Here is a 23,133-nt window from a genome sequence, read left to right on the forward strand (position 1 = left end):
CTTTAGAGCCTTATGTGACCATAACTCGTGATCATGCTACTTCTTAAAAGTACTGTTACAGCCTGGAAAACAGGTTTGCTATGACATGACAGTTTTCAGATGAAGAAAAATATGAGGCTTAAAAAAAATCAAAACTGTATGGGCAAGAATATCACCCAGTTTAAAATTAAATACAGATATTTCAAAAAGCTGGCTTGCAGAGGAGACACTGAAAGGAAATGTTTTCAGTGAAAAGTTATTTGCAACATTCAATCAGGGTGCATGTAGGAGAAAGTACTAGGGGAATGGTAAGAGCCATCATCTGCCTAGGAGTTCATATTTATACCTCTAAGATTTTCCTCATCGCCTCCCAGAAATTTTACAAAGTGCAGCAGAATGCACATGTATATACAATATAAAACACCTCAGGCTTTGCGCACACTGTGTCCTGGGCTGTGTCACAAGCCCTTTGAAAAGCCCTCATCCACTTCAAACCAGAGATCCTGCCTTAATGCTTTTAAACAGCTTGATATGCAGGTACTGTGAAAACTCAAGTTCTTGTGAACACTTATTCATCTGTGTCTGCCTACTATGCTACTCATATTCATTGATTAGTATCCTTTAGAAATCAGCTGGATGTCATAATTAAGACAAGCCAGCATTGCTAGCAGCAAATTATACACATACTTTAGATCCAATTACACTGTAATGACTGAGTGGTAAAGAGATATTGGCAGCTAAAGTTGAATCAAATGGCTTTCTTGAGGCAGAGCCAACAGTATGGGGTAAAATTAGAAAACTGTCCCATAACATTTAGACTTGCCATAACAAACAGGGAGGAGAAACAAAAACACCACCAAAATAACAATTTTGTAAAACACTGTAAGTACATGTGTGAGTGCTGACGGAAAAGCCATATACTTTATAAAACCCAGGACTCCAGTTTCTCTTGAAGAGAACAAGCTTTGGCCTCAGCAAGGCGCCTGTCTGCAGCTACACTCACTTAACAGCCAAAGCTGTGAGCCAGGTGGTGAGGTGCACCCTAAAGGAAAGGATGGCATTTCTCTTTCAAAGGAGATCTAGCCAAATTCCTGGGAGCAGAGAGAGGCCTGCAGAAAAGCTTAGCAGTGCGAAAGTTTAGTAGCTTGCCTTGTGAAAAAAGAATGAGCTACAGAAGAGAAAACTGACTGTAACCACAGTGCTTTTATAACCATGTTGGATCATCATCAATATGATATTTAGAAAACATCAAAGCTGTGGTTTAGATCACAACACTGTAGACATTCCTGTAACAGGGAATGTAAAGAGCATCCAAACTCTCTCTTGACAAAGTCAAGCCTTTGTTGAAAAAGGTGTTTTATCCATTTGGGTCTTTGCATTTCAAGGAAAAAAAATATATATTTGAAAAGTTTGTTTGAAAAAAAAGAAAACAAGAAAGCAAATGTAAACAGAATTGGTGTGTCAATTGTAGACATGCTCCCTGGTAGTTCCTTGGCAAAAAAAAAAACAATAACAGAAATCAAATTAAACATGGACTAACATGCAAGAAAAATGCAGAGACTTCTGAAGGCAAGCAGAAACGTCAGTTTGCCAAGTCTCAGCAAGTCACCAGTAGGTGTTTAACACGAGGAGACTTTCCTGAGTCACTCCAGACTCCCCGCCACAGAGAAATGGATAAAAGAGTGCAGGGGGGTGGGGTGGGAAATGTACAAAGGGAAAGAAATCACAATTGCCATCTTCTACAAACAAGAGCTCCTTTCTTAGGATGCTTGTCCTCACCACTGTTATTAGGCTTGCACAAAAAACACCTTTAGAGACTATATAGAGTCTGAGTAGGTTTAAGAGAGCAAGTTCAAATGCTTGAAGGTCCAGTGATGTTCCTGAACTGGCATTTGGCACTGGCCTTTTATGTGCCAGCAGTCACACAGACATTGCAGCCACTACAAAAAGGACTTTGGTCTTTGGAAGCAGCCCTATAACCAAACAGGGGTTCAAAATGCCAGTTTTTGTCCTTTGCATCCTTCCCAGACATGAATACCTTTTCAGCACTGGATTTCAGCATATTCCCTGCTACAGGGTCTGCTGTATGAGCCATCTGTGCTCTGATGGTCGTTAAACACAGTGTTTGATAGGTATGTCGCAAAAATCAAATATCTACTTTCTCCTGAAGAAAAATCAACACCCATTTTTCTAAGACCTGTACTGACTAAAATCTGCCTGGATTCTGATATATGTCTAAAGCTTGAACCAAAAGTTCTGGAGGTACTGAAAGTTATGAAAAGTCCTTTTCATCTTGTTCCACCAACACAATTAGCTACTTACCTTATGAATATACGTAACATCTACCTTCTTCTGTAGAAGAATGTTTGAAAAATATTCTTAAATTGAAAGCTGATTTTTCCTCTGAAAATCAGAAAGCAGGAGAATACACGTTCAGCCAAAAATTATATCTACGTAGTCAGAGGCAGATGAACTCCTTACAAGCTAAGGTGTGGTTTATTTTTGGTTTTCATTCAAATTGGAAAATCTGGAAAACAGAGTGTGTTCTACTCAAAGAAACCTCTATGGCAATTTGAACTGAAAATAAATAATTCTTAGGGGGTAATTGTATTCCTCAGTATCAGTTTAGAAAATACGGGCTTTTAGTAATTGTACTGTACCAGGTGCAGTAATTTAGGGTTCATTTCACCCCTGCTCAGCTATCTGACATGTTAAGCATGCCTAAACTAGTCTTCCCACCTCCTCCTTTAAGAAAAACAGAGCTATGAGCAATTCCAGGGATCAGTTCATGTAATTTACCTGAAATACCTGTCTTAGCATGGGATGCATCACATCCTCAGGCAGCTTAGTTTTCTCAGGCTTGTCTTTCACTAAAACAGCATGGCCATTAGTTTATAATACCAATCTGATACATATTTATATCAAATCAGATTAAATGTCTTTGTTACTGTACACTAGTATTAAAAGGCTATTTTTGAAAAGCACAAGTGAGAATAACAATAAGCAACAATTTCTGTATAAAGTTAAAAAGGTACAAAAAATAAAAAAGCATGAAAGTTATGACACTGTTTCATTTTTAAAGGCTTTTCCAAAAGTACTTGGAAGTTTTTTCATAAAAACATAGCTTGAACATATGTTATGGCAATATATACAAATATGCACATATACACATGGTCCTAAAACACCATGATCAATGGTGCAGTATTTTAAGGCAGACCAAAATCCATGCAGGTTGACTGAACTCACTACACAGCAAACTGCAGCAGCCTGGGAGCTGGGAACAAACATTGTGCTAAAGCATCTTTGCTCCTTGGCCACATCTGGAGGTCATGGTGTCCCTGTAAAGGTGTTGCCTGTCATCATCAAGTTGGCACTACTGCTTCACAAACTGCATGTCATCAGAACAAAAAGCACCCCTAAAACACTGCAGCTGCCAGTCACATTAAAGACCTCAATGTATTTTGTCCTGTAAAAAAATGTTCGCTTACAACAATGTAAAAAGGGCACTATGAAAAGCTCTATAGAGTGGATCTGGAAGCATCTCACACAACAAGTACAATTCAGATTTTATCAGATGACAGGCACCTTGTTTAAAAAATGAGATTCTCTCTTACCTGCTTTGATTCCTGTGTATAAAGGAGATTACCTGGAGAAGCAGAAAAAAAGGATGAAAACTCTAGGTCCGGAAAAGGATGTATTGCGGATGTACAAAAGGAAGAGAGGACCCTCTAGCTGCCATCCAATAGCCCCTCAAAAGCCATAGGACACCTGGGCTGGGAGGGGATGGCAGGGACAGACTTGCAGCACATGGCACCATAGAAAAGGTCAGCCACACTGTGCCCATGCAGAGCTGGGAGCAGTCTTCAGAAATCAAAACATGCGCCTCTGATTAAATTATGCCTTAGGCAACACTGCAGTTGAGATCAGGAAGTGCAAAGATAGATTAGCATCTTTGGAGGCTTCAGATGCTGAGCTGCTTCTCTAAGAGGTGCTGTACCAAACCTCTTCAGTATTTGCTGCTTACAAAAAAAAAATCCTGCACGTTACTGCTGCCTTTGGTGACACTTCTGCACTTAACCCAAAAGAGCAACAAATTCAAAGGAGAAAAACAGCAGCACAAACCTAAACAAAAAGAAAGACATATTTTGACAGAGTCCAATTGGTGAAAACATGCAAAGTGCAAGGACAAATAATGAAAAAATTAGGGATCATTCAATCCCCACAGAAGCAGTTTCATTGGCCTGACCACCTTAGACCCAAACTAAAAAATACATATAAAGTTTATCTTTTATTCTAGAAGGATTTCCTTCATGACTCTGAAGACAATCCTTTTTTAAAAGTCCTGAAAAAAAAACTGATGCTTTAAAAATATGTCTTTCCTCCATTTGTGAGGGTATGCTTCACTTCCAGATGTAATAAAGTCCTTAATACTGGCTTTTATAACACAGTGGAAACCCAGCTACAATATTTTGTATTGTGATTCTGTGTGGTAAAGAAACTATACCTGAAGTTAGAATCCCTGTGCATATCACAGTCAATGAGTCTTAGGATTCCCTTCCATGAAATAAACCTTGTAAAATTGTGGTCACTGAATCAGGTTTCAGAAGTATTTCTAAACTTTAATGTCCACGACAGGAAAATAAAGCAACACTCAGTTATATCTACAGAGTTCATTTATTTCCATAAGTTAAAATTGTCTCCATTTAAACTTTCAAATAATGTGGCACAACAGGAGTGAATACTTGGAATTAAACAGTTGGTGCTGAAAACCTGGCATCCACACTACCAGTGTTCAGGTGTTTTCACTTTGCACTAGCTCTGGTGGGATCCTGTACACCCAGCATCCATCAGCAGAGGAGTATGTTCGTTGTAGTCCTGGAGGGCATCATGTAGTTTATTTTTATCAGAGAGAAGTGCAGTTTGTATACCCCAAAAATGCTCCATGATGACACAGGCTAAACTCTGGAGAACTGGGATGGTAGGATCAAAAGCAGAATTTTGACCCAAATGTAAATACTAATGAAACATAGGCACTGTCAATATAAAAATCTCTCTCAAAATGTTTGCCTAAAAAAGTTTCAAATAACATTTTAAGTTACTGTAAACAGAAAACATTTTAAGAAAAAAGTGTTTGCAATATGTTTTCTGTGTCTTAAATTACCACTCTTCTACAGAATTAATTACTCACATTTCTCTATTTCTATGAAATTCCATCATAGAAATACAAGAAAGAAAAACATGCATAAATTTAAGGCATTTTCCTGTACACCCTTAAAACAATTGATATTCTGGATATATACAACATATATACAATACAGAGTCTCCCTCTACTGTAGTGGTATGGTTACTAGTTGTACTTTTCTCCCAATTTAGGAAGTTTAATGTTGCTTAGTTCCATAAAAGTTTCCTTGAAACATATGACTTGCTGACAGCATACAGCTCAAAAAGTAGTGCATTAAATATTTAAGCATTGTATTCTTGATAGAGTGATAACAAACCTTAAACTTAAGGTTGAGTAGCCTAACAATATAAAACTGAATTTCTAAGCATTAAAAATCTTTTCATCTACAACTGTTTTTAAAAAAGGGTAAAATAAGCTCACATTTGAGCCAAATTTCAGCTTGAACATCATTCCGAAGATGAATTTCATTTGAGTTTATCAGTTTTCATGGCCTTTCTCTGTTTCTGCTAAGATAAAACTGGGAAGACATTGGCAGAGCACCTTTTTCTTGGTGTTTCAGAGCCCAGTTAATTGGAGTGTGCTCGAATCCCAAGCCCACAGATTAGGCAAATATCCTACTCAAATCAAAAGATCTGTTGTACCTTGCCTTATACCTTATTCATAAAAAGGTATTTCATTTATTGCCTTGTCTATACAGTATTCTTAGTAGTAACTATTATTTATTTCTGCCCACTGACAATGATATAAAACTTTAAAATCAGTTTTGCCTGACTGATAACTGAAGGTCCACAAGCTTCCAGACAGAAAATACTCATACAGCAAGAGAGGCTGCACCTAAATGTTTTCACTCATTTGGAGATGATTACTCAGATGCTGTATTTCCTATACATATGTACACAGAGAAACATTGGCTAAACCAGTAACCAATTCCAGACTGGTAGAAACTTTAACATGTATAAAATTAGTCCCCAGGCTAAAATCTTCCTGCCTCACTGTCAGGAATACTAATCCTCAGAAGATGTTCCTACCAGCTATAGTATAACAACTCTGGAATGAAGAAACCTTGCCACCACAAAGGTGTGGAAACAGTTGTGCTTCTGCACCAGCATGCTGGTGCTCCCAGGGAGCCAGAAGTCACGAAATGAGGCTACCAAGTGGAGTGACGGGAAGAACACTATTAAGTGAAACTCAGCAGCTTTATCTAGCCCTTTCTCTGAGGAGAGTCAGGTTCTTCAGGGACAGCAAGCAGGACACATTCTTCGCAGTACACCTGACTACTACTTACACATTACTTAAACCTATTTTCAGTGACAATGCATCCAAAATCCTAGTCTGAAGAACCTAAGGCTTGTTAAAATATGACACTGTAACAGAAGAAATATTGAAGAGATTAGCTCCCTCATAGCACAAGTTCTTGCTTTCTATGCATAAGCCAATCATATTAAAACAAAAATTTGTAACATCATAAAATATAGTTCTGGTAATTGACTCGCTCGGTATCCATCTCAGCTGTGACTTGTTCCTTCAGTTTGCAGAACAAGGGTAAGGTAAGGGGAGAAATACCCCTACCCTCTTCCTCAGGTAGAAACAAAACACCAAGCCAAAAGCTGTACATGAAGATCATGATTTCTGGTCTTCCTCTGATGGGACAACTTCCAAGAGGATTTGCAATGTCACAGTTAGCTTGTCTGCAAAGATAAAAGCATACACACGGGAAATTGTGGTGAGGATGGAGAAGGCAGAAGCAGCCAGGAAAATTATCTTAGCTGCTCTATAACCTACTTGCACGTGTGGTTCACAGTAGTTATATATGCCAGGGGCATATATCATTTAAAAGTCTGGTTTAATTTTTTCTTCTCTTTAACTATGTGGTTTTTTTGCCTCTGGTCCAAGCCTACACATGTACTGTAATAATGGAAGAGTATAGATGTATAAACTTGTTCAAAAAAGGTCTTCATGTATTCAAAAGCTTTCTTAAAGCCTAACTAGTCTGTACAACTGCTTAGCTTTAACAAAGCTGCAGTGTTGAAATAAAAATCTGGAAGGGTTCAAACAAGTTAATTCAGGTGTGCCAAAATCAGCCTAAAAAAAAAAAAAAAGGAAACAAAGAAAAATAATACAGAAAACTCTGATTACAAAGCTTCCCAGGCCTAACAATGTCACACATCCAAAGCCACTTCACACTGTCTTTTTGTCACTCTGAACATTTATTCCCTTCTGGTGGTTTTGGTGGAGGTTTTTTAGGGCACTGATTCATAAATGGCACAGTTAATTTATCTACAGAATAGTAAATCAGCATCGTCTTACCACTCCTTTCACTTACCACTTTTATTTTAGTAACTCATTTTAAACAAGCAGGAGTTGTGAGACAAAGTTCTGATATTCCTTGTCTAGCTCATCATTAGCGTAAAGCAAGGAGGATAACACAGTGAAACTCACAGAAGATATGAACTGAAACTACTTTCCTGCTCTCCTGTCTAAGGCATACTCTACCACCTTTTGCTCTTCTCTCTGAAGGTCACCAGTTCAGTGCAAAGCCAGGTTGCCCTTAAACTATAAACTGATGGGGTCAGGGAGGCTGAGAGTCAACAGGGACTGCATTTTCCTCCCATCTCCCTCCCCTACCTACAGTAGGGACTGTGGAGCTGGGCTGAGCACGGCCAGGGTGAAGGGCTGGAGGAAAGCCAGCTGCAGGAACCCAGCAGGGCTTTGCCCCAGCCATCCCACCCCTGCTAGGTTTGAGCCTGAGCAAGGGAAGAAGAAAAACAGACTTTCTGTCAAGCTGAGCTGTGCTGTAACAGCTCTTGGAAAAGGGCACGGCAGCAGAGGGGAAGCCTGGGCATCTCAGGAGCTGTCTGGGATTTTAATATCCTGTTTGACAAAATGGACAGAGCCACCTGCAGCAAGACCTTGCCCTTGCTGTAGCGGGAGGTGGCTGCCACTCTTCCACTGACGCACAGAAGCTTTGCTCTGCGCTGGGATAAAGCCATGGAGGAGCAATCAGAGAAATGGGGGTGGGGAGAGGGGGGGCGCTGCAGTGCTTGTTTGGTGTTTCATTTGGTTGAAACATACTCAGGATAAGACAGTATAAGGAGTATTTCACCCAAAAAAAGTGTTCCGATCTGTATTCAGTCAGTGTATCTATATTGCGTGCTTTGAGCAGTGCGTAGGTTTACAGGACTAGTTTCACATTTGTAACAAGGCAACATACCATGACAGTAACTACAACTTCCCATCTCCCCAACCTGTAAACCTTAATTTTCCCTTTCAAGAGGAGAATTCACAGCAAATGGGTCCCAGCGGACAGCCTCTAGAAAAAAAAATAGACCTGGTATCTGCATAAGCACCCCATAAAACTTGGGTGGGGAAAGCAAGCAGTAATTTACTGCGTCTGTATAATGCTAGACATGAAATCTGCAACAGCAAAACCCTGAGATGATTTCCTGCAAAACCCAACATAATAAACTTGACAAAGATAAGCAAACCAAGCTTATAGCACTATGTCCTGAGTGAGCAAGTGTCATCTCGTGGTGTTTGTAAATAACCCTGAAAGAGACATTTTGTTGCATAAACAGATCTCTTTTCCAGTATGGGCTCAAGCTATGAAGAAAGCAGGATTCAGCTTTTAAGCTCCTTGCAATTTAATCCACTGTAAAGAAATAGATGTTTTTAATATGAGTCTAAGGTTGGGTTTTCAAAGGAGAAAGTCCAAATAGAAGCATTCTCATGCTGGTGCTGCATCGTTTTACACACTGATATGCTTTGTAGGATTTGCTAGGCTTGACTTTCTTTTCATTATTGCATTAGTTCTATAAAAAGCGAGAAAGTGGAGGTCAAATGAAGCCTGTACTAGCTGGAAATTATTTGTCCCATCACATCTGGTGCTACAGGAAAAAATTTTTTGGAAGAGGAGAGAACAAAATGTTATTCTCACTGCAAAATACCACCCAAACCCTATTAAGCCCACAAACTGTGATGTTACCTTGTGTTCAATACAGTAATTTGGTAAGGGGAATGGGCAACATAAATGCCATTAAGGGCAGTCAAAATGAAAGATGTTCAGCCTGGGAGAGGACTTTGTGGGTAATCCATTTGAGGGCTACTGTAACCAGCCTGAAACCCCTTTCACCTTCAGGCTGGGTCTTTTATCTTACTACTCATTCTGGCTGTTCAACATCCCTTTCCTCTGATCCTAGCAAAACCTCTTCTGAATATCCAGTGTAATCTTATGTGGGGCTGGTCTGTACCCACCCATGTGTCCTTGCACCAGTGTTATCCTTCACTTAAATAGCATGTGTTCCATGTGAGCTTTATGAGCAGCAGTCATTTCTTGTACCCATGTCTGGGTAGCTGAACAAATCAAGTTCTCCACAAGGCAACTTTGCAAATGGGTAGAAAGCCCCACAGTGCTCTGTTCATGCACCGAGCTGCACAGATGAAGCAACTAGGGAATAGTCTTGTTAGCACAGTGCCATGCTCAGACTAACAGGCTTTGACTCTCCCCATGGTACTACACAAAATGCTTTGTTGAAGTCTAAGTAGATTGGATCTATCACATTCTCCTTTGTCTAGAAGAATCAGTTATCTTCTTAAAGAAAGTTACCCAGTTCATCTGGCAAAAATCTACCTCTTAAATTACAATCCCACTCTTTTCTGCTGTCCTTTACCTCATGTCTGGCCTTACTCTTTCATGCTTATATACACCTAACGCATATTGTTTCAAGGTTAGAATATTAAGCTTGCAGCTGCCCAATGGCTTTTCTATAGCTCACAGAGGTACCTTAAGTGAATTTATCCTCACTCAATGCCTTTGAAAAATGCTCTCAGGCTATACAATGGAGCTCCCTTAACACTGACAAAATAATGCCAGTTTAATGACTCCACACAGAAGGTTTATTGCTTCTTCTGAGGAAATAAAAAAATCTTAATATTTAACAAGTAAATATCCACTCTGCTCCACCTCAAAGCTGTCAGCATCAGTTTTCACTCATTACTGTTGTTATTTGGGGAATTGCAAAGCAAACAAGCTGTTTCACCCACTGACTGGCATCCACTGCTTTCTCCTCTGAGCCAGTAAACTGTGTCCCTCCATACGTATTACACAGGCAACAGGTCTTCTTTCTAGGAGGGGAATTTTGTGTTATCTGAAAAGCTGGAAGATTCACCTTCTTTGTCACAGCTGGCAGAAAAATCTTCACATCTACCCAGTCTACCTTAAAGAGAATATTTTTTCCATCACCCATGTAATGTAGTTCAACACTGGCATCCTGTGGCCAGAGATTCAAGCAACGATTCAAAACCTCTCAGACTTCACAGAAAATGCCAGAAGTCTCCTGGGTTTGATAAGGGAAAACTTCCTAAATGTCAGTGCTGAGAAATTATAAACAGACAAAATCCCAACTATTTAATACAATGTCCTCTTGCATATAACTGTTTTCCTTTGCACTGGAGCTTTCTACACATTCCCAGGACATTGGAAGAATTTTATAGCCCTATGGATAAAAAATTAAGATGACCAGATTGTGCTAGGCTTAAGGTAACATCTTTTTCTGTAAATACTTTCTTCCCTATGGTCTATGGACTTCCCAGCATGACTTCAGAGGGAAATTCATAGATACCTGCAATAGATAGCACATAACTATGCAGCCTATATTTATATAGAGAAAATACATATAAAAGGCTGTAATATAATAACATACATATGAAAACCCCATTCTTTTATTCTGAGCAGCTCATTTTAAATCATCCTTTAAGACAGAAGCACAGAAGACGATATGCATTTCTGATTCAGCACCTGTACAAGAAACTATTTTTAGTTGAAAACTTTCATGGCTTGATTTTTTCTTTTGCATCAAAAGAGATTTTCTCTCAGTTTGGTTTAATAAATTATCCAACATTTCTGAAATATTTTGTCTATATTCTTGTTTCATGTTTTGAAAATTACCTCCACTTTGATAATCTGTCATACTGAGCAATAAAAAACAGAATAATGGGGAGTTGTAATAAATGATACTGACTTCTTTCTAATGTAAATACTCCAAATAACCTTTCTCTAATACAGCAGAACTTCTACAAATGCTTTCAAAAACTTTCAGAAATGGTATAAAGATTATTCTTAGGGTATTTCAGATGTGAAATACTACAGCCAAGTTACACAAAAGCTGTTTTTCATGAAGCACAGAAACAATTTTCCATAGAGGTGTATCAAACCCAGTATCTTTTGTTATTATTTTGTCAGGAGCCACTGCTAAGGACAGTGTCCTCGCAGCAAGCCCGCCTGCACCCGTCCTATTCCAAATACTCCGCAGATGAATGGTCTCAGTAGAGTGCACCAAGCCTATCCTGTCACTCCCAACTGATTTTTAAGTTTCCAAACTGATTCTCCTGAGAGTGTAATACTGTCTCTATTAGCATAGGCCAACAACCAGGGGAGGGAGACGAGTGATTTAAAAAGAATCGAATGTTTGTAAGAGAACAAGAGAAGAAGAGGAGAGGGGGAGGCATCTAGTCATTTAAAGTCAATCACTAGGTGAAGAATAGTCTTGCTGTAGATGTATCTCGTTTGTTAGTGGACACTGATTGCAACCAGCAATGCAGTGCTATAGCATGTGCCAAAAAGAAACTTACATTGTCATCACCAGCTAAGGGCAGCTGAGAGGATTTTTTGGGAAGTATTTTACAACACAGGGAGCCCTGAGAAATTCCTGGAGGCAGCATGAAGGTGAGGAGTCCACTAGGGCTTACCTAGGAGGTTTCTGAACCACTTTGGCTTCTTGTCCCATACAATAAAGAGGTAGTAGGCAGGAACTCCAGTCAGGGTTATTGCAAATCCAATCCCTGTATTCACTGGATCAGAGTAAAGTGACAGTGCAACCATGAAGAGGCAGGTGAAGGAAAACAACGCTGGAATAAATAAAGGTACCTGAAACATAACCACACAAAGAACCATTACTTTACATTGACCTTACTACTGAATGACTGTGGCATTTAATGTTCCATGAAATGTAAATTGGATAAAATCCAGCAGTACAGGATAGTTCTGGAGAAATACAGGTGTCTAGAACATAGACACAAAATATCAGTGACTGCAGAAACCAAGCTATGCAGAGCGTTATGCAGTAAGTACCACAGAAGTCTTTTAATTATACACTAAAACACTGCAGTGTTTTACACCCTTTAAAATGTAAGGGCTGTAAATAAGTTACTTTGCAAAAGTCCTTTCTCTAATCCCCCAGTAGATAAGTAAGCAGGTCTAACCTCAGTAAAGATATCCTCTTTGATAATTACCTATTAGAAAACACTTTAAAACACAAGCAGGAGCTCAAGTCACCTTTTAAAACTATTAAGATCATATTGATTTTCTTCCTAAGGTAAGAATTAAAATCTAGAAAGAAGAGAGCAAATTAAACAGTAATTTGACTGGTGATAAAGATATTTGATAACATTATGCAAATGGTAGCTACTGAAAAAGCACTTTCTGACTGTATGACTGGCAGTATTGCCAGTGTTGAAAGTAGAAAAAATAAAAATATCAGATTAATTCTTTCAATTTTCAAGAACATCACTATAGTCACTATGGTAGCACCTCTCTGAAGGAAACACCTAGAGCCATGGCTGAGATGTTTGGTGTAACGGAGAACTGGAGAATTCCTTGGAGATTATTCTCCTTCTTTCATGCTTTAAGCATTACTGTTCCTCTTTTGTGGACTGTCAAAGCCTTTTTTTTTTTTTTTTAATGAAAGTAAAACAGCTTGTGCTTTTGACCTTATTTACAGATATACATACAGAAATGCAACAATGCGCATTCTTATTTCTTCACGAAATAAGCTTCTTGGCAATACATAAACAGGAATAGATTCCTCCATTTTTTTCATGATGGACATTATCTTTCCAAATACATAACAGGACAACTTACTTTGTAAGATGCTACTTCAAATAAGCAAGAAAAATGGCAGAACCAAAGCTAAAACAGCTACTGTTCAATGGGCCAGACTATTAGCACTTTCAGGGTTCACAATAACTGTGTTTGCAAATCCATTGCAAGTCCCAGACATCATATTAATAGCATTAACAACTCATTTGTGCATCAAATTGGCATACTGGATAGGCAATGAAATAAATGTTTAATATTAATGCTTATGCTTAACATGAATTCTGGTGGCAAAATTACACAGGCCTTTATCAAAGAAGAGATTAAACAGAGGATTGGCTGAAAATCAAGTTGGCACACGTAACCTCAAGATTTGCAGTTTGAATGCTATGGACTACACAGGACTAGAGGCATTTTCACACAGCCCGAATCACATTGCCTCAATGCAGCAGATAGGCAAAACTAAGCAATTACCTTCCCTTTGGCACAGCAGCTTCAGTTGCTGCCACCCAAGCACCACGGAATAGACAAGAATTACCTTTGAGAAGTGAACATAGCTGAAGAAGCACTGGGGAGCTTGCAGGAAAACACTCAGAGACCTTTCAGTGCAAAAGATTATTTTCTATTGACTCTACTTTTCTCAAAAAAAAGCTTAGCTTTCTACATCAGAAAATTCTCCTTTACTGTCTGACAACACAATGGATAGGAGGGAGAAGGATTCATGTAAAACAGTAGAGAGCAGAGGTTACCTTGAAAGGACGAGGCATATCAGGACGTTTATATCTGAGATAAATCAGCCCAGCAACTACCAGTCCAATAAAAAGCCACCTGGCAAAACTGAGGAAATTCAGGAGGCTGTAGAGATCCCCAGTGAATAACATTATCATTGTGAGCGGATGCTGCAAAAGAAATTCAGAGCATAAGAGGGGGTTAGTGGATTGTTCTCTATTATTTTACAGCCACGATGTCAATTTTTTCCACAGGGACAAGTAGCACAGCCTTGTGCAGAGACACCTGAGGGCCACAGATGTGAGGCCTTCCTTTGTCATACAGTCAGGTTTGTAATCGATCCAGCTGTCCCCTGAGATCACATCTGATCAATATACATTTGTCTCATGTGGCCACATATCTGTGACCAATACATATCTGTCCATTATGTCCCAGAAAAACACACACAGGCACACAGCCCACTGCACCACCAAAATGCTTGAGCATCCTGGGCACTGTTCTCATAGGACCTGACAAATATATTAGCCCACTGTTTTACTCGCCCATCACTGACGCAAATAACAAGAGGAGCTGAGTCTTGGTCACATCTGATCATATGGAAGCAGAGGTTTCCAGGTGTCTTGTGGAAGGAAAAAGTCTTACAGTCCTGCAAGCTGTAACAGGGGAAGTCTGCAAAGAGGGCACGGTAACTGGTAGCTACACACTACAGGATTACAGCTGGGCACACTAGTTTGCCACCAGCTTGTACTTTCACTATGCCTTTCAAGCTTGCAGGGTGGACAGACTACACACCAGAAATGTAAGCAGGGAAAAGCATTGAGTTGTCACTCAGGCAACTACTGAAGAACAAGAAAGAGAGGGGACACTAGAATAAATGTATTTCCTCATTATAAAGCTGTTCTGAGAGACAAGGTTTCTGTGAGGGTGGCAAAAGTTCACGTATAAACTAGTGCTGTGCCTTGGGTTAGATTATTAGTGTAGGCTACAGGGATCTACTTTAGGGTAATGGCTGGACAAAAGCAGAATTTTTGTAGCTTGGATTAACTCTGCAGGGTAATCTGCACTTCCCACGAGACAACCTATGCCCACAACAACACAGGATTTGGGGATGAAGGAATGAAACAAATCCAACATGGCACTTATTATTCAGCAAGAGGGATGATCCTGGCAGCCACAGCCTCTCCAGATATATAATGAGGCAACAGGTGAAATCAGCTGCAGATGCAGTAAAACATTGGGCTAAATCTTAATGTAAGGAAAACTTAATTTTTATTAGTTATCTAGAGTCACAGTCTCTGCCTCTCTCTCTTTCTCTCTGCCTTTTAAGCAGTGAAGACAGCAAGGATTTTGGACCAAGAGGATCAATATTTCAAATGTGAATCTCTGGATTCCAGCCTCTAATGACTTACAAAGTGTTTGGTCCTTTATGCTGATATTAAGCAAACTCCTCTGTAAAGGTCAAAAGAAATTTTACCACTGCATTATATTGGGCAAGATTTCGTCTATATAAACTCAGACCCTAAAAGTTTAAAACCTCAGTTATAAGCATGATAAAGCAAGAAAAGGCCACAGACAATGAAGAAGAGGTATCAAGAAATAAAAAATAACTGTGATTGCATGATTTCTTGGAGCTGTTTCACACACATCTATCAAATACCAAAATATACATACATGAACGTATCTCTTAATTACTAAGAATGTTTTTTTTTATTTACCAAGCCTCAAACACTGAACATGCTCATTTTCTGTTTATCCTCAAAAGCTTTCTTTTCTTACTGTGTGAAGACTTTGGCAGGAGAAATAAACCAGGAAAATGCTAAAATGCAGACTATTGATGCAGAATATGTTCTGCAACGACTCTATTTGCAATAAGGCAAGAAACAATATTATTATCTCTGAAGGAAAGGCATCTTCACGTAGGAATATGACTTTTTCAAAGGAAATCAATGCATTGGTGTAAGAGAACCAGATGCAATAGCAGAAAATGTATTTCAGAAAAAAAAGAATTAAGATTTCATTCTACAGAAAACAATGCATTTACATGAAAGATATTGCTACTCACCCAAAGCAATAAGATGCAGAGTAAATGCTTACGTAAAATGAATTCCATAAAACTTTTCACCATAATCACATTGCCTAATATTCAAAATGTTGAAGCCTGCAGTTGTATGTGCACATATAAAATTCAACACTTTAGCTGGAACTTCAGAAGTGAGCTTATAAGCATGTAGCTCAAAACTGATTTAAATTCCAGCATAAGCATCTGATCTTACTACCATAGACTCATAAGGGCACAATTGTCTTCTGCCATGGCTAGATCTCCCCACAGATGCAGAGGTTCTGTCCAGATGCATTACAGTCATTAGTCCCAAAAGAAGGGCTAAGCACCCACGGTTACAAAGACTGCAAGTTAAGTGAAAATCTTCAAAGCACTTTGCAAACTGAGATTTGAGGTCAATATTTTGACATTTTGTCCTAACACTTTACAATACAAATTAGTCTGCAATGCAAACACATGGCCAACATTTAGCTCTGCTGCTATTTTAGAAGTCAGTAATAGGATTTCCACTATAATGCTGGTGTTTTTCCTTAGACAATTCACAGACTATTGCCCAGGCACACGTTCTCTCATTTTTTAATCACGGCTACACTGCACTGCTGAGGGTTCCCCTTCCATTATCTTAATGCATAATTGTTTGCATTTTTCACTATAAGGTAGTATAATGAGCCTTTAGGGTGCTCCCAGATGCTGGTGTTTAGCTGCATTTTCAGTTAAATGAATCCCTTTTTTGTTTGTTTGTTTAAGTGGAATTTGTTCCTCTGAAAGGGAACTAGCTCATCACTACAGGTCCTTAGAAACAAAGCGCAATAAGACATGAATGAGGTTGTGGAGATAAGCAGACAAGTCCTACCAACAAGATTGCAAGGAGGAGATGATAGAATAAGAACAACTCCCAAATCTCATTCCTCTCTTTACTGTCCTCTGCCCTGCCCAAAGCCCACATACACATTAATAAATGAGACTCAAGCAGTGCCCAAATTCTGTTCGAATCCTCCAGAGCAAGGCTGCAATATGAATTCTTGTCCAGGAACATTTGTTTGTATGATTTACCAAAACAATGACAGCTGGCAGAGGAGTGTGCTTGCGGACATGAATCATGGAGAGTATTTCCGGAAGGTGACCCTCGCGGGATGCAACGAAGAACATCCTGGTGGGAAATAAATGTGGACAGACTTTAAATGCGCTCATTACTGCGACTAGGAAAAGCAGCTCATGAAAGTCACAGAACACAGCAGCACTTCTTAGGCTTGTTTGAGGCATTCTGAATGAAAAGACTAGCAGGAGAAGCCTATAAGCAGAAATCAAAGTCATCTCTGAAGGTGTCCCCTCCTTACTTTACACTATGATCAGTGTTTGGAATTAGTTAACATTTTTCCTCCGATTTCCCTCCTTCATATGAAACAAAGCAGCCATCAAGTGCTATGCTCAGAGGGATTCATTTCCAAACATTTCAAAGGGTTTTAACAATAAGAATCTAAACTCAGCAGGAACAAAGGTGAGAAATAGACCCAAACCTGGTAAACATCGTAGTCATTTTTCACTTCCTGCTAAAGGAATGAATCCTACTCTCCTATCCTCTTGCTTCTTTGCTTCAAGTGTATATTCTATGCCTTTCACCCCCAGTAATATTAGCAATGCTCACCTGGAGACCGCGAAAACACCGCCATTCATAGATCCAAAGCAGGAGAGAGCAACAAATACTGGTACAGCTAAAGAAAAGTTTCCCATCAGTCGTTCAGCAAAGGTCTGTTAGAGGAGAGAGAGAAACACAGTGACTTTTCCTAAAACACGAGAGTAATATGTATCTATTAACTAATCACTAATAAGTATGATAAGTTCTAGTCCTACACCTTTTCTACATCCCTCACTGGAAGTTGCGCTGTGCATTTGTTACCTCTTATTTTATGATGCCAACACTACTGTGGATGAGGTCTCCCACCATTACTCCTGACTGTGTGGAAAATTGTCAGTTGAAGCAATGCTGTGGTGGTCCTTTTTTTGTCATTTTAGACCATTATGACTCAAAAAAAAAAAAAAAAAAAAAAAAAAAAGACCTAATCTGAATGGATCATGGCCTGACCTGCTTACCTAATAATTTTTTCCTACAGTCTTCACTTGGGTGATACTACCAAGTGGCATAGTCCATCCATTCATGGGTTTTTTTGTTCTAGATTACCAGAAGAGCCTTAATTGGAGTTTGAGGCACCACAGGAGACATGCACAAATTTCCTTAGGTTTGCAAAATATTTTCTTTCCAAATCTCCCATGAGCTACAGAATTTGGTCATTTTTAAATGCCACGACAATGGAAATATCCACAGTCAGTACCACTACTGGAAAGTAAATGGAAATTTTTATTTCCTCATTGTGAGTCAGATACTGTAAATATGAAAATCAGTGCCATCACCACAATTCAGCAAGAACAATCAAAGCAGTATTGCCAAGCCAGGTCGCTTTGCAACTCCTTCACAAATGAACTTCAGTGTTCACAGCAGCCCCCTTCCTAAGTACTCCAGATGCATGTTGGGCAGAGACTTACAAGAAGCAAGACAGCTTCTTGCTACAAAAAATAGTTCAGAACACCCACTTCCACAAGTATCTGTGTTTCCTGCTCCCCAGTAGTTTGGCCTACAGTTTAGCACAGAGTTATTCAAGCACACACATGACTATAAAATTTAAGTCCTATTGACTTTGTTTTATCAGGTAAATAAATATGGCCTAACATTATACTATGAATGCTATCTATGGCCTTAAGTGCAATCCACTCAGCCAAAAATCAGGCTAATTTCACTAGGATGCTACTATATGGTGTAAAAGAGGAGCCACAGAAAAGCATGACTGTCTGTGTCCCCCCAATTTTTTTCCCCGAGAAATAAGAATACATCAACAAACACAACTGCAGCGGGGATATAGCTTTGCATTTTTCTTCTGTAACTTACCACTGCTACAGCTTTTGAAAGGAGCAATTCCCCAGCACTGATTGTAGTGAAATAAGCCACGTTTGTTAACACATAGCCAACTGTGACGATAATCATTGAAATGCATATTGCGAGGGGTATGTTTCTGAAATACACAAGGTAGCTCATTATTTTGCAATCTGGTTGCTATTCCCTGAACATGAAACAAATAACATGAGAAGAAGCCACTAATGATGGTGAATGCACATTTGGTGATCCTGAAATACCATAATTGAAAATTACCAGTAAAAAAATAACACATCTAAACAAAACCATCCACATAGAGCAAATAGATTTATAACAAAGAGGTGAGAAACCATTTGAGGAAGGAGTCTACACTAAGAGGTTGTGGTCCCCCATGCACCCATGCAAGAAGTATTGCCCATTTGAACTGCCTACCCATATAGACTTTCAAGCTGAGCCCAATGGGAAGGCAGCAGGCATCACTGCTTGAACCAGCAATAAAGCAGATGACAGAAAAAGGTGATCCAGCTCTCTATGAGGAGAGCAATCACAATAGCATCTACAAAAACCTACTACCACTGAGTGAGTGCCCAGCTGGAGGTGGTTCAACACCTTCCCCTGGATGCCAAAACGTCTAACATTTGGAATTCTGCTCTTTCCTCTTCTGTGCAATTCCACCCTTGCACACCTTATCATATCCCAAATATCTCTATACTATTTAGGGATACATGAGGGCAGAATATGACGCAGAAATAGAAAAAGCACAAATTTGTACTGTTAGTACACCACAAACATTACTGAACAGCACAAACCTAACATTTTAGCTAAAAAACAATAATAAACAAATAAATAATAATGTTGAATTTGTATAGAGCACATCCTCCAGTCAGCAAAGCAGAAAAGCAGATTTCTATTTTCAAAAAGAGGAACAGAGACACAGTGAACTCGTCCAAAGTCACACTGCCAGCAAATGTTTGAGTTAGGGGAAAAAAAAAAACAGATGCTTCAAGGGTTATGCTAGTCTCTTTTACCTTTATATCATTGCTTGATATCATTGATACCTGCATTGTACCAAAAAGAGACTCAGATCTGAAACCAGTGTTCAGTACTGTAATTCCAAGGCTGAGAGATGCGGTTGGAAAGACGCAGCATGTGCGCTCCCTCTGAGGAGAGTTGATTGCTCCTGCTTCACAGCTGGTTCCCTCTGGTTATTTACATTAAGACAGCTTTTGAAGAGATGGAGAGGTTGCCATATGTAAAGAACTTTATTGTAAAGGTCACCCCGTCAGGTGGGAGGAGAGACAGAATGAGGAATTCTGGTGTCCCAGAAGAGACTGCAAGCACAGTCCTAAAGGACTATTGCAATTATCTCAAAGGAAAAGCTGTTTTGAAATCCAACCAAAGATGCATTATTTTCTGGTATTTTTTTCAAAGAAACACAGCTGAGTCTGAATTTAAGGATTCTCTTGACTATCAGTCCTTATTTCTCAACAGAATTCTTATTATGCCCGTACAGAGCTGAAAAGCAGTACTAAGTGGAGACTAAAATAAATAAAGGGGGAGAGTAATGCTGTTGCACACCTTGCCTATGAAACCATGATGTCAAATACTGTCATTAACCCAGACCCACAGGTAGGTAAGAGGATCATACCATATTGCAGCACTAAATCTGGCTAGACAGGATGATTCTGCAATAAACCATTGGTACCTCACGCAGCCTTAGATGAAGAAGCTGGAAGGAGGGAAGCCAGTCAGCTTGTAGGATGTGCTTGTTGATGGAAAAGGCAACAGCAAGGACCACAGTAAACAGCCCAGAACACAAGTGCTGTTTTTCTAGGAAAACCACAGAGCTGCTGATTCAAGCAGCATTGCAGAACTGCATGTTGATATATCTGCAGAAAAAGTTTTTGTAGGTCAGTTGCCAGATATTTTGCAACTAGTTTGGTTAAGCTCATTACTTGACCTGGGTGTAAATTAAATTCAATCCACTTGGCATCTGATTCAAGGTATGGATACATGGTTTTAAAGCCTCTCAGAACAGAGATTTTAATTATATCTTCTGCACCTTCAACCATGAAGCTATTGGAAAAATCAGCACTTACTAAAACCTTAAAAAAATATTTCCAGTCAAAGATATCAAACTTGTACTATTTTCACAAATATTGTTTGAATGACTGAAACCACACTTTTGAATTTAACAAAATTTTTCTATCCTGACTCTTACCTAACAGCTGCTTGCACTAGAATAAAACCTGTAATGCTATTACCAATAAAGATTACCTCCTTTCCTTGGAGGACCACTGTACTAATTTTTTTGTATTTTAGATATTCTCCTAAGCTTCCAAATCTTTTCTCCAAACCAGGAAAAATCATACCTAACTTCTATTCTCCATTAAACTGTCTCTATCGATGCAGATTTAACCTTTTCACTTCTGTATCCTATGAATCAAACACAACATGGGATGTTGGCACACATAAGCCATGTTTCTGATATAATGCAAATTCACAACTGCCACACAGCTAGACAGGAGATGTTATGGAGAACAGCATTATTCTGTTCAACGGGTACCTTTCTAGGTCTGAAGTTTTAGCCTAGAGTGTATTTATGCTAATTTGGTTTTTTTTAGGAAAGCCTGCTGGAAAGGGTACTGAAAGCATTTGAGAGGTGTTGTGGTTTAATCCTGGCCAGCAACTAAGCACCCTGCAGCTGCTTGCTCATGCTACCTCCTTCCTGGTGAGATGGGTAGGAGAACTGGAAAAAGAGAAGTAAAATTTGTGGACTGAAATTGTTTAACAATCAAAATAAGCCAAAGTAAAATATAATAATAATGCAAATACTACTACTGCTACTAATAATAATGAGTAAGAAGAGGAATAAAACCCAAGCACAATACCTACAATACAAGCTCGACACCTACTGACAGATATCCAGCCAGACCCGAGCAACGATCAGTCCCTTCTGGGTGACTCCCCCCCAGTTTATATCCTGGGCATGATGTGCTATGGTGTGGAATACCTCTTTGGCTAGTTCAGGTCAAGTGTCCTGTCTCTGATTCCTCCTGGCTTCTTGTGCCCCTCCTCTCTGGCAGAGCATGAGAAACCAAAAAGTCCTTGATCAGGGTTAAGTGCTACAGAGCAACAACTAAACCATTGGTGTGTTACCAGCATTGCTCCCAGACTAAAGCCAAAACACAGCCCTGTACCAGCTGCTAGGAAGAAAATTAACTCTATCCCAGCTGAAACCAGGACAAGAAGTTAATAAAAGCCACTGCCCTTCCTAACATGCTTTTTAACACAGTTTGACCCTTTAAAGTCAGCTGGTCATAGAAGACCCGTTTTATGAACTGTAAGCAATTATATTCCAAACCAGTGAAGTCAAACACCAGGAAGAAACCAAGTAATTAGGCACTATGGAATCTTTTCTTCTCTTGCTAGGTGACAGAAAGCAAGAAGGTTTCTAAATACAGACTGTGGTGTCTATTCTGTTCACTCTATTATCCCAGGGCAGTGCTGCTGCGTGTCTGCAGATGTCAGAGGTACAGAACCAATGCATTGAAACAGAGAAAGGAGCCCTTTTTAATGCTCACTGCAGCAGTAACATTCATGGATTGTGTGGTGGCATAAATGACAGTGCAGCTTAATAGCTAGTCTTCCTTTTCTTTTTCTTCATTTCTCCCTGGAAAATCACAATCAGAAGAAGATGAAGCAAAGTCATGTAATTTAATAGTGTCTTAGCTGCAAGCCCACAAATAGCAGCTCAGTCCAGAACGAGGCTGGAACATATTGGGAGGCAGAAGAAGGGGGAAGCAGTGATCTACTGAGGAGAACCTTTGCTGCAATAAACAAAATAATTGCTCATTGCTGAAGTCAGCCATTGCTGAGACTCATATTAACATTTACAAATACATGGAATCAAGAGGTGCTGTGGTGAATCCTACCCTTTTTGCCTCTATTCCTGACTTTGATTCTGTCATGGCAGGTGGCAGCCTTTCAAGTTTTGAATCCTCATTCTCTTAATAGATAGGCTAGATTGTCACTTTTTCACACATTGACATGGTGAGAACCATTTGATCCCTTCAGTATAATGGGCTGTCCTGTATGCTGCTTTTTACGTGGAAAGCATGCATTCCATATAAGTAAATTTATATCAAAACATACTGCTTTGCTCTCCAGGTTTCAGGATTGCTACAACTCACAGAGTGACTAGCTAGGAAAGGTGAGAGATGTAGGTCAGGCTCTGGAATGTGGAACTCACTAAGCCAAGCCTATACATCTTCTGCTCTTGCAATGAGGTCCTGGGAATATTAAATTACCAGGTCTCTCTTGCTGCTTTCTGTATTGTATTTGTTTTTTTTTTTTTCCAGTGTCAGTTTATTTGGATAAATTTGCAC

The 23,133-nt window shown here is 39.4% G+C and overlaps 1 protein-coding gene across 1 annotated transcript in view; it reads right to left on the minus strand.

Moving 5' to 3' along the window:
- Positions 1 to 4,968: 4,968 nt before the first annotated feature.
- The window catches only part of SLC7A11 (solute carrier family 7 member 11), a 60,473-nt gene continuing 42,308 nt past the window's right edge, over positions 4,969 to 23,133 (minus strand). Inside the window, exons 7-12 of the mRNA XM_065687294.1 lie at positions 18,761 to 18,884; positions 17,465 to 17,568; positions 16,873 to 16,969; positions 13,781 to 13,930; positions 11,906 to 12,083; positions 4,969 to 6,849 (exon numbers count right to left, since the gene is read on the minus strand). Of these exons, the coding sequence (XP_065543366.1) occupies positions 6,782 to 6,849; positions 11,906 to 12,083; positions 13,781 to 13,930; positions 16,873 to 16,969; positions 17,465 to 17,568; positions 18,761 to 18,884 (721 nt within the window). The 3' untranslated portion in view covers positions 4,969 to 6,781. The remainder of the gene's footprint in view (positions 6,850 to 11,905; positions 12,084 to 13,780; positions 13,931 to 16,872; positions 16,970 to 17,464; positions 17,569 to 18,760; positions 18,885 to 23,133) is intronic.

This window comes from Lathamus discolor, chromosome 1 (genome assembly GCF_037157495.1).
Source record: "Lathamus discolor isolate bLatDis1 chromosome 1, bLatDis1.hap1, whole genome shotgun sequence".
In the NCBI taxonomy this organism is placed as follows: domain Eukaryota; kingdom Metazoa; phylum Chordata; class Aves; order Psittaciformes; family Psittacidae; genus Lathamus; species Lathamus discolor.